This window comes from Mirounga angustirostris, unplaced genomic scaffold, assembly GCF_029215605.1.
Source record: "Mirounga angustirostris isolate CCGP_5_RB_7025 unplaced genomic scaffold, mMirAng1.0.hap1 SCAF_4, whole genome shotgun sequence".
NCBI classification, from domain to species: Eukaryota; Metazoa; Chordata; class Mammalia; order Carnivora; family Phocidae; genus Mirounga; species Mirounga angustirostris.
The window spans coordinates 19,633,290-19,646,121 of NW_026991712.1; the positions used below are offsets into that span (position 1 = coordinate 19,633,290).

Below are 12,832 nucleotides of genomic sequence, written 5' to 3' on the forward strand. Positions count from 1 at the left end.
TACCTTTCAGAGCATCCCTGACAGATGACTGCCCTACCTAAAACAGCACTCCTCTGTCACTCTCTTCCTTTATTCTGTTTTTATTTTTTTGCAGGACTTCTTACTTTCTAGAAATAGGATATATAGTAGAATGGTTAATTTTATGTATCAACTTGACTGGTCCACAAAGTGCCCAGACATTTGGTTGAATGTCATTCTGGGGGTGTCTGTGAGGGTTGTTTCAGGATGACATTAGCATTTGAATTTATAGATAGAGTAAAGCACGTTCCTCATCCAATTGACTTAAGACCTAAACAGAACAAAAGACTAAGGAAAAGGGAACTGCTCCTGCCTAACTGCCTTGAGCTGGAACAGCGGACTCAATCTGATACATTGGCTCTGCTTGGACCTCGAGCCTGCCAGTTTGCAGACTAAAACGTACACCATCAGCTCTCCTGTGTCTCCAGCTTGCTGACTGCAGACCTGCGGATTTCTTAGCCTCCATAATCACGTGAGCCAATTCCTTATAATAAATCTCTTTATATCTATCTATCTATCTATCTATCTATCTATCTATCTATCATCTATCTCTCTTTTATCTATTTATATCTATCTATTGATAGATATAGATATATAGATATTGATATAGATATATACTTATATAGTTACATAGTTTTATATATATATGTAGTTATTTATTTATTGACTGCAGCAAACAGTTGTCTTTGCTTCCCTTTTTTACAATAATAAAAAGACCTGCCATTTAGTGACTGCTTTCACCAGATGCTTTGCATGTATCTTTTCCATTTAAGCCTGATACTAATCCTACAAGGTAGGTGTTTTTCTCACTCCACTGAAAAAGAAAGTTTAGAAGCTTAGAAAGGTTAAGTAACTTGTCCATCATCACACACTGAGCAGGTGGAAAAGCTGAAATTCAAATCCAGGACTAACGCCAAAGCCTGAACCACTTAGCTATTGTCCTATGCAACTCCCTTCACAGCAGTATTTGCAAGGAAGGAAGGGAAGAGGGAAGGGAGGAATAAGGGAGGGAGGGAGGGAAGGAGGGAAGAAAGAAAGAAAGAGGGAGGGAAGGAGCCATTAAAAAGAGCATGAAATTAAAGTCATACCCACTTGCCCTCTATCCAACCTGGGATGAATAATACCATAACAACTTGTAGGCACATGAAGCCCAATCCCCGAACCACAGCCAAAAGAACATCTCAGCTGTCACTCAGAACCCTGCATCTTAACAGTAACTGACAGTCCCATAAATATCACATTCGTTACATTTCTTCTCTGCTCAACAGCTATAAGGGACCAGGAGGAGACACTATAGCTGTCTTCAAATATTTAAAGGACTGTCATACAAAGGATAGATTAGTAGGGTTCTGTATGTCCACAAGGAGACAGATTTCAACTCAACTCAATGAAGAAGTAACAGTCAAGATTTCCATAGATCTCTGCCTTGGGAAACAGTGAGATCTCTGTCAATGAAAGCAGATGCAAGTCAACCCTGAAGGGCATGACTGAAAGGTCTCAACCATCCTCTCAACTGATGGAACTACATGGCTCTCTAAGTACCTTCCTATTCAAAATTCTAAGATTATTTCCTCCCTCCCCCACCTACCAAATTAAACCTGAACTATTCATGGTACTCTTCAAAGCTTTCCATAATTCAAGTCCACTTGACCTGTCCCTATTTATTTCACCCTTCATCCTAATAAAATTGCTCTCTTCTCCCCCCAAAATGGTCCCATCTCTAAGACTTTTGACTCAATTTTTATCCCCCATTCTGCCCCCCACCATTTGTTTCCACCTATCCGCTCCAAACCTTACTTACTTCTATGCAAAATACCTAAAATAGATTTTACTTCCTTGAAAAATATACAGTCCTTTTAAAATACTTTTGTACAGAGTTTGCTCTAAAATTTATTTGTATAATTATCTGGTTATTTCCTGATTTTTCTGAGATAATACAGACTCAAGAGAGGCTATTTCACTTGGACATCTTTATTTAAAAACAAAACTTTCTCAACTTCAGAAGCCAATGTATTGCATTCACATTTATTTTCATGTCTGTATATAGTACTACGTGATTTGGGTATATGTTCACTTTGGTTGCTAGGTAAGTTTCTGCAAAACACAACCACTCGATCATCTCTATAATTCCAACTCATCCATAACAAACAGATTCTGACATTTTGCAATTTCTAAGGCTGAGACACCTACTCAATCTAACACCAACAGTCAGGGCTGCAGGTATAGAAATAAGATGTTTAATACAAAATCCTTAGACAAGAAGGAAGGTATCAATCAGACAAGACTAAGCATTCCTGTAGGAGAATCTATAGCGGGGCTCACAGCTGAAGGTATTTGATTAAAAAAAAAACCCATACATTACAAGTTCTTTTAAAAATGAGGATACTTGAGGGGCTCCTGGGGGGCTCAGTCAGTTAAGCCTCTGCCTTTGGCTCAGGTCATGATCTCAGGGTCCTGGGATCTAGCCCGCATTGGACTCCCTGCTCAGAGGGGAGTCTGCTCCTCCCTCTCCCTCTACCCCCCCCACCCTCCACCCCCTGCTGCTTGTGCGTGCTCTTTCTCACTCTCACTCATGGCTCTCTATATCAAATAAATAAATAAAATCGTTTTAAAAATGAGGACATTTAAAAACTTATTTAAGGAAGAACTATGATCTCTTACTACCAGAGAAGTCACAGGCTAAGAATGATAAAATTTGTTGGAGGTCCACAGACAAGGTGTCAAAATCCTTCTACAATGTCTTATCAAGTGTGGGGGAGCGGAGGACTAAAAGAACTGGAAGTCTGTTGCTAGGAGAATCTCATCCCCTTGCCCTCAGGAAATCCTGTCATTGTATATACACAGGTATACCGTACTTTGCAGTTGTTCAATGATTATTTTCTGAATGACTGATCCTGCTTTGTGTCTCTCTGAATTCCTGAAAACATGAACTGTAATGTTTCACATCAAGGAAAAAAACCCCAGAAATCAGCTTTCTGCCTTTTTTATGATGAAAACTTCTTTCTGTTAACACAGTCTTTCTGAATCTTCTCCACAGGATTGTGACCCTCTCTCCTTGAGTCTGAAACAAGCCGCATCCAAATATTCAACAAATAGCTGTTGATAATGTAAGACATTCTGTTGCATTCTGTATGTTATTTTCTCTTTGAAATGAAGACATTAAGGAAACAGGAAATGGAAAATGGGTTGGAGACTGACAGTCCTTAGGTGCCTGAGATGTCCCAGGCCTGTCATCCATGGGCCAGCGATTCATCCTCACATCCCTGCATGCTTATTTTGACTATTATGCTGCTTTTGCCAATGAAGAAACTAGGGCTTAGAGAGGTTAATGCAGTAGTCCCCCCTTACCCATGGTCCTCCCTTATCCCGTGGTCATCGCGGTCTAGAAGTAGGTGATCCTTCCCTGAGGTATCATCAGAAGGACAAGAGTGGCCTAATGCTTCGTCACAGTGCCTACGTCATTCCCCTCACTTCATCTCATCATGCCAGCATTTTATTATCTCACATCTTCACAAGGAGAAGAAGGTGAGTACGGGACTCTAAGGTAATTTTGAGAGAGGAAGAGAGACCACATTGATGGAAGTTTTATGACAGTGTATTGTTATAATTGTTCTATTTTATTAGTAGTTCTTGTTAATCTCTCACTGTTCCTAATTTACAAATTAAATTTTATCATAGGTATGCACACATAGGGAAAAACATCATATATAGAGCGTTCGGTACCATCCGTTGATTTCAGGCATCCATTGGGGGTCTTGGAACGCATCCCCCACAGATAAGGGGGGCTGCTGTATGCCTAAGTTTGCATGGCTAGGTAGCAAGCGAGGGAAGATTTCACTGCGAGAGATGTTTGACCACAAAACCTGTGTGCTGTATTCCAAGCCACAGTGATCTCCCAAAGTAATAAGGAAAACAAGGGGGGAGAAAAGAAAGTTCTGTATGGGAAGGAGAAAGTATTCTGATGAAAATGTTTTTATTTATTCTCTTAAACCTCAAGCTGGAAAGCAATTCATATCATCTTCTGATGTCTCCTTTGAGCATGTTTACCCAGACTCAGGGACCTACGATGTGTCTAATGCCTTATACCTGAGAGACTATTCTTTGCTTGCTCTGTGCTTCTGTGAAATGTTATGGAATTCTTGGAGGGAAGAAGTAAGGGAAAACAGGACCATAATTACATCACAGCTTTTCTGTTACACACCTGTAACAGATCAGGATTTCGCAACCTTTTTTTTTTAGTTAATTAATTTTTTCTTCCTCAAGTCACCAGTTTATTGAGCAAGCTGAACTTGAACTTCTCAACCTTTTTCTTAATAAATTAATAAAATTACTTAACATCACTTTTTAAAAACTGGGGTTTTTTAATGGGGGAGGGGCAGAGGGAGAGCGAGAATCTCAAGCAGGATCCACACCCAGTGCAGAGCCCAACACGGGGCTCGATCTGATAACCCTGAGATCATGACCTCAGCTGAAATCAAGAGTCAGAGGTTTCACCAACTGAGCCACCCAGGCATCCCTCAAAACAGGGGTTTTATTTAATACACCAAAAAACTGAAGAACATACAATAGCATATGGCTAGGTCTCTGTCATTTAGAAATGGTTTCAACCACTCCTTCTATTCCTCCTCGTTCTGATTTTGTCTTTTGAAATCTTATCTTTGAATCTGACATTCTACCTTTTCCCCAACAAGGATTCAGGGTGTGGCTATCTATTTATGCTCCTCAGGACTCTTTATGTTCTATTTGATCCCTTCTCAAATCTACATATTCTCTTCTTCATAGTCTCCCAATCTCTTCCCTTGTTTTGAGTATTTCTATGACTTTAATAATATTGTTTATTTTATAGTCTTTACATAATCATTCCATAATTGAAATCCATGGGATTCTGAGACCACCCTTTTTGTGCCTTCTGATTCTTACTCTTGGCACATGGTTTACTTCTGTGTTTCACAAGTTTGGATTATGAGCTCTTTCTTGACATTGCTTTATCTGTGGCCATCTTTAGAATTTGAGTTACTTGTGCTTGAAATGTGATTTTGTGTTTGTATCTGTCAGGCACCCTACTTTTACCAACTCTGAGCAATTTTTACAGTAATCTCTTGAGTGGAAGAATCCCAGAGCACTTGAAGAGTGTAAATTTGAATGCTTAATTTGAACATAGTATAGGCCCATGGTTATGAATTCTCAAGATGTTTTCCCTCTTTCAGAGCACAGGGTAGACAGAGACACTTCTTCAAATTCTCCCTGTGCATATGAGCAAAGATATTTTAGTCCACCCTGGTGCTGTTGCTGGCACACTATATCAGCTGTCTAGATAATAGTTATTATAACAATAAAGAAAAAAAGGAAAAGGAGGAAGGGGATAGTGAAGCAGAAGAAGAAGGAAAAGGAGGAGGAGGAAACATCTACCGAGCATGTCTAGGAGCCAGGCACCCTTCTAGATACTTTAATGCGTGATTTCCAGCCCAGAACCTAATTCCAATGTCCAGTTTATGAATGAACCCAATCCCTCCCCTCTCACTTCTAAGAGTCAAGATCTAGCCAGCATTAACCTTCAAGCCCCGCCCATTCCCCTTTGTTGTCGCTGATCTTCTGACTCCTGCCTTACCCAAATTCAGATCCCCGACAGTCCCGTTCTTGTTGAACTGAACAACTAGCCCTGAGCTTGGTAGATCTAAGACCCAGAATAACTGGTGGGAAAGGTGGTAAAATTTCAAATTTATCTCAAAGCCAAGAAACCATAAAACTATTCACAGGAAATAAGCAAACCTAGTAAGTAAAAATACACCTTCAGAATAATCATGTGTCCTGGCTGTTTTCAACCATAATGACGATACGTAATGCAGACCTGACTCCTCTCTAAGAATGATGAGTCCCTGCCAGACTATATTAGTTGAGTGAGGGTAGAATCCTGCCTACTGTGATCACCAGTTAATTCCCAGTGCCTAACACGGTGCTCAGCACTAAGGGGTAATCACCAAACTTCCTCTATGCATTTATTGTTAAATCAATAACATAAAAGAGTGGCCTATGATTATATTGATTCATGCAAACTATACATTGTAGTATCAGTAGCCAATACTTATGTAGTCCTTACTATGTCCTAGGCACTTGACACATGTTAACTAATCTAATCTCACAACCAACTTTTGGGAGTTGCCATGTTTCAGATTTTAAAAAAAGTCAAATGGGATAGCTAGTACGAGAAGCAGCATCCACTGAAGGTTTACATGGGAGAGCACATCTATGCAATCCTTACTGGAAATACCAACACAGAGCAGCTTGTTCTCAGGACAGAAAGAAATTACCAGGTTCATCAAATGATTCTGTTCCAGCACATTCAAAAATAAGGAACAGCAATCTTTTTCTGAAAAGGGCAGGATAGGAAATGTTTTAGTCTTTGCAGGTCATAGGATACCTGTTGCATCTGCTCAGCTCGGTTTTTGTGGGAAAGCAGCTACAGACAATATGTAAAGGACCGAGCACAGCTATGTTCCAATAAAACTTTATATAAGAAAACAAGACTGTACGTGGCCTGTGAGCCATAGTTTGCCAATCCTCAAAAGAATAACTTGTGCTCATTTCATTTTTTTCCTAGGAAAAAAAGACCTTCCCCTTATCTTCTCATTGTAGAAAACTAAAAAAAAAAACAAAAAAAAAAAACAAAAGCAGGTCAGAGGTCTTAATGGAAAAACCACAAAGAGGGGGAAAAAACAAACTCTATGCAACTTTTCCTATCTGTTTCATAATCTTTTTCAATCGGGTTCTGCACTCTTGTGCAAAACACCAAACTTAACTGAAGAAAGCTGTTTGGACAACAAAGGAGAAATAGCCGTTGAGGCAAACATGCCAGGATTATGCTCAAAGGCAAATACCACTTTTGTTTGTGAGTTTGTTTTGGATTATTGAAGAAACATGTACAGTCGATTGAAAGCAAGTAACTCTTTAGCTACACAGCAACTTTTGTTAAGGATCTTAGCTCTTTACATTTAAACCAAAATTCTAAACTATGTGTGTGAAGTATGTCTGATTGTATCTGAACCACTATAAATGTCAACTCTTGGACCAAAAATTGTAGACTGTAAACAAAACAAGGAGCAGCGGAGTTCACTGAGAATCACGGGACTAACACATTTGGAAGAGGGGATGTGGCAAGTGGTACGTCACAACTCGGGTGGGGAAGGCCTTCTTATTGCCTTCAGGCCCTGTGAACATTCTTCCCCAATCTCCCGGGAGCCCTAACTCTTGCCTGGATTGTTGCCACTGTTGACAACTTACTTTTTAAGACAATACTCCCCCACAGCCAATGCCGTGGGATCATGACTGGAGCTGAAGGCAGACGTTTAACCGACTAAGACACCCAGGTGCCCCTATAATCGTGTTTAGTGAGTAAAGCAAATGCACTGCTGAAGGAATGATCCTCTGGGTGTTCATCATAGTTATCAAAGCATATGTCCACGTGATTCCTACTTTTTCATTGTCCATTTTCCTGTATTTCATTCGCTTCACCTGATCTTTCATTTTAAAGGGCAGGAGGAAAGTGAATCAGAGAAAAAATAAAGAACTTAGAATATTTAGGAATATCAAGCTATAGCTAAATTCTGTGGCCAACTCTAATCCATGGATAGAAGATAGATTTCACCTTGAGTGCCATTTTTAAAGCACCACATGGTGAAGAATGCTAAGCCAAAACTCAGCTGAGAACTTACATGTAAAATCCTCCAGAAAAATATTTACAAATCTATTTCTTTAAAGAAATAAGAAAGAGGGCGCCTGGGTGGCTCAGTCGTTAAGCGTCTGCCTTCGGCTCAGGTCATGAGCCCAGGGTCCTGGGATCGAGTCCTACATCGGGCTCCCTGCTCGGCAGGAAGCCTGCTTCTCCCTCTCCCACTCCCCCTGCTTGTGTTCCTGCTCTCGCTATCTCTCTCTCTGTCAAATAAATAAAAAAAAATCTTAAAAAAAAATTAAAAAAAAATAAAGAAAGAAATAAGAAAGATAAATCAGAAACTAACGAGTTTGGTTATTTAGAAGGGGTGAGTAAAACTAGGTAGATGAAACAAGGAAAGTGATACTTCTCTTGAGTATTACACCTTTGTATAATTTTTTTGCTCTTGGAACCATATTAATGTTTATGCATTCATAAATTAATCCAGCTGTATTAAAAATGAATGACAAAACCACAATGAATAGGGAAGAAAAGAACTAACCCAAGATCCTTTTGAACACAGATGTTTTATTATATACGCACACTAAAGGCATATATTGAACTCTAATTAATAGATTTTTTTACTGTGTGTATAGATTTGAAATTTTAAAACACTTTTATGATTGAGCATGTAAGCAGATATATTTAAGATATTGGGAGCCATGTTTCCCAATGCTCTTGCAAAAGGGTTATAAATATGGAAAGAGAGGGGTAAGAATGAATTCTGTGATATGGGCCTAAGGTAGATATAAGATACAACAAGATAGATGATAGATAGATGATAGACAAATAGATAGAGGTGTGGGTGTGGTGCAAGAGAAATTACCTGAAAACGAACAACATTTAGACTGACAACAGGCTTGTCAAAAATGGGAGCCAGAAGATAGTGACACATCTTCTAAATGGCTGGAGACAACAACTCTCAACCTGGCACCCAGCTAATCTTTCAACATCAAGGGGGGTTGTTGAAGATATTTTTGGTATGAATAAAAAAGGAAATTGAACATGTAGAGAAGGTCTGACATACAAGATAGAATGCTGAGCAAATAAATTCATACACATGGGAAAATCTAGACAAACCCTGGCTGTTAAAATAATAATTATTATAAATATAATAACTTCATGAGGCAAAAAATAAACTAAGCTTAATGTATTTGCCATGAATTATGTGAAATACAAGAGATGGATAATTGAAGTTAATGTATACAAAATTTTGTGGGTTTTTTGTTTTTGTTTTTGTTTTTTACTAATACCTTTTAGTTCAGTGCGGGGGGAAATGCATTTTTAAAAAATTGACCAATTCTAAATAAATCAGGCATACAGGAGGGAAAACATAGGGGAAAATGTACAGTAGTAGAAAGAACACAACAAGGAGCAAATCCAAACTTTTCAGTAACTTCAACAAATCTAAGTAGACTAAAGTCACCAATCAAAAAACAGAGATTGTAAGAGATAATATTATAAATCTAACTAAATGCTCTTCACAAGATTACTCACCTTAAATCTGAGGACACAAATAGGGTGCAAGTTAAAGGATAGAGAATCAATGTATTATGTGACTACTAAAGAAAATTAAGCCTGTGCTGCTTTTTAATATTAAACAAAACTGTCTTCAAGTCAAATATTCAATTACTAAAAATAAAGAGAACCATTACAAAAGAAAAAGTCCCTGAGAATATACAACTTTTATTTTACATGTACCTAGCCCATTATTTAAAGGAAAATTACCAGGGTTACCAAGAGAAATGGACAAATCATACATTAGAGAAAGAGATTAAAATTTTTCTCGTTGCCCACATTTAAACAATAAAATAAGTCTCCACAAATTTTTAAAAAATATTCCAACCACAATGCAATTTGCTAAACACCAGAAACAAATAAATATCTTTTTAAAACTCTCCATAAGTTTAGAAATTAAATAATACAATCCTGGGGCACCTGGGTGGCTCAGTCACTTTGACTGTCCAACTCTTGATTGTGGCTCAGGTCATGATCTCAGGGTCATGGGTTTGAGCCCCGTGACAGGTTCCGCACTCAGGGCGGAGTCTGCTTGATATTCTCTCTCCCTCTCCCTCTACCCCTCCCCTTGCTCATACACTCTCTAAATAAATAAATAAATAAATAAGTAAAATCTAAAAAAAAGAAATTAAATAATACATTTCTAAGTAACTTGTGGATCAAAATAGAAAGCCTACTGGAAATTAGAAAACAGTATGTGCTACATAATACTAATAATAAATCTCAAAATCTACATGATACAGCTAAAGCAGTACTTGGATATTTTAGTCTTAAAAACTGATATAACAAAAAGGAGAATCATTGAAAATTAATGAGATAAGGATCCAATTCAGGAAATGTGAAATTATAACTATGGCAAATGCTGTGAAGGAAAATCAGTTGTTATATGAGCCTATAAAGGAGGAGAGTAGTCAGGAAAGTGTTTCAAAGAAAGTGATGATTGAAATGAGCCTTGCAGGTAAAAGAGGAGGTATTTATGCAGAGTGGGTGATGGGGGAGAGTGTCTCATGCAGACAATGCAGCAGAGAGAGACCAGGATCTGAAAGAGCCGGCGGGGCTAGAAAGCAGTGAGCTGTTTGATAAGGAAGGAGAAGAAGGGACAGGTAAATTCCAAGGGTAGGCAGGGCTTGGAGGCCCAAGAGCAGTGGGAAGCTGTTGAATGGGTTCTAAGGTGTGTGTGGGGAGAGCGTGAGGTCAGATTTGTTTTGAAAAGATTCTTCAAACTTCTCAGTAGAAAACAAATTGAGATTTTGCTAAATAATCCTGTATACCAGAAAAGAAATGGCAGCTTTGCTGAGTATTGGCAATAGACACGGAAAGAAATGAACAGACTCTGTCCAGTATTTAAACAGAAAATAAATCCTCGAGAACTTGGTGAGGCACTGAAGATGGAGAGTAAGAGAGAGAAAAGTACTGGCAGCAGATATGAGGAGGGGAGGAGTGTCAGGATCGGGCCAATGGCCAGGTATGTATGTATTGCTTGTGTTATTAAAACAACTCAACCCCTAAATGAGTAAATTAAAACAAACAAACAAAAAAAACTGACCTTCAGTTGGAGATGGTTTGTTCCCATTTCCTTTATCCACAACCTTGACTCTGGCTTTTGGTTCCTTTCTTTTTTCCAAATCTTTAACTGGAAGAAAAGGAGAAACACAGCAACATGTCGTGTTAAAGTCTAAAGGAAAATATTCAATGATTTCTACTAAAACCCTTGCAAGTATCGAGAGTATTAAGTAGAAATTAGCTCCATGGTAGAATTCCATTTCCAAAGATTGGAAATGCTATTTTATTTCATCTCCTCATGGGAAGGTGTGGAAAACACTTAAGGAATCGCTTTGGTCGAGTACTCACTATGGGCAGATGTATCAAATAAATTCAACCTGCTATAAAATCAGCATGATTATCCCCATTTCCTACGTGAGGGAAGGAAAGACCAGGAGGCTAAGTAATTGAAACATATTTTATAAAACCAGAAAGTATTGGCCCAGGATTCAGCCATATCTTCTGGTCTCTGAACAAGGCCTATGAGTTGGCCTCTGTTCTAGAAAGATCTTGGCCATGAATATCTTCATTTGGAGTTGGTCTGTCTGCAATAGAAGGTGAAGAATCCAAAATATTTCCTTCCAAACTTAAAAAAAAAAAAAAAAAAAAAGCTTCCCTACCAATAAGTAGTAGTATTTCTTTGTCAGTTTCAGTATGAACTATTCAGGGGTCCAGAATTAATATACCCATACCAATCTACTCCCTCATGCCTTCACTTTCCACTGCTTAAACTCCATAGCAGTTTCCTGCTATTGCTTGGCACTTGTCTGTGTCAGCTCAGACCACCGCCAATGGCAATGGTTTCTGCACAAATAAAACACCCATGAAAAGGCAGAAGGGATCCTCTGGTGAGCTATCTCATTTAACTGTTGCATTCACTTAATGGAAAATCAGGAGATTTATTGCAGGGTGGGCTATGTAGGGGAAGGAATGATTTCCTCTGAACCATCCTTCCTGCCTTCTCTAGGGTGTTATTCCATTAACCCTGTCTCTATCATCCCCTCCTCCTCCTCTTCTTTCTCCTGATTTCCATCCCTTTGCTGAAGGGGTTTGAGACTTGCCAGTTCCCAAGGTCATGTTGCTCTAGTTCTGTTATTTGTTTCCTTAGAAACCATCCTTGGCTTTCTGGTACCTAGAGGTTAAATTCCAAGATTAAAATAATAATAATAATAAGATGCTTTGATCCTGCTGTTCCCACTGACCCTCTAACTTTCTAAATCCATTTTTGTCAGACCTCACTCTCTGACTTCTTTACAAGCCTTAACCACTTTGGAACACCCCCTTCTTTAAATTCTTTTCTTTGTCAGTTTTACAAAGGCATTATCCTGGATTTTCTTGTATTCCTCTGACCCCTCCTTTATATTCTCATTTTTTGGATCCTTTTTCTGCTTCCATTCCTGAAACATGATCATATACTAAATTTGCCCTGCATCTCTGCATACCCCGCCTATAATTTTATTGCCCCACAATTTTAATGCTCACCCTTCTGTGGATAATTTCCAAATATATATCTTCAACCCCACCCACCCATAGGTCATGGCCTCAAGTTGCTTACATCCTGTAAAAGAAATCTGCAATTTTAATATGAGAACAAATGTGCTGAGTGTTCATAGAAGCAGAAATAGATCTGGCAAAGAATAATTCCAGAGGTGGAGACTCAGGGAAACTTCACAGGGAAGGTGATATTTGAGCCAGACTTGAAAGATGAGCAAGATTTTGCAGGCAGAGATTAGCAAAATGTCATTCCAGAGAGGAAAATGGGGGCCAAAAAGAAAATTTGCCAAAATAGGGCCATAAACCATTCTGATATTATATACATATATAACATATAACAGTCACTTTCAATTGTGCCCCTAGCTTACATATAAGATGCAACACATACGTCACACCAAGCTGCTGTCTCCCTCATCCAGGAGGCAAACTAAACTGGAAAACAGACTGTCGTAAGCAAAATGGCATTAATCATGACAACAGTAACCATGTCCTACTATGTGCTGAAGTGCATTAACCCACAGTAATAGCCATATATCATTACCCCCACTTGCAGAT

The 12,832-nt window shown here is 38.7% G+C and overlaps 1 protein-coding gene across 5 annotated transcripts in view; it reads right to left on the bottom strand.

The window, feature by feature from the left end:
- The window catches only part of COL14A1 (collagen type XIV alpha 1 chain), a 214,226-nt gene that overhangs the window by 164,703 nt on the left and 36,691 nt on the right, over nucleotides 1-12,832 (bottom strand). For all 5 annotated transcript variants that reach the window (XM_054512474.2, XM_045895977.3, XM_045895976.3 and 2 more), the window contains exon 5: nucleotides 10,788-10,874. In XM_054512474.2, coding sequence (XP_054368449.1) covers nucleotides 10,788-10,874 — 87 coding nt within the window. The remainder of the gene's footprint in view (nucleotides 1-10,787; nucleotides 10,875-12,832) is intronic.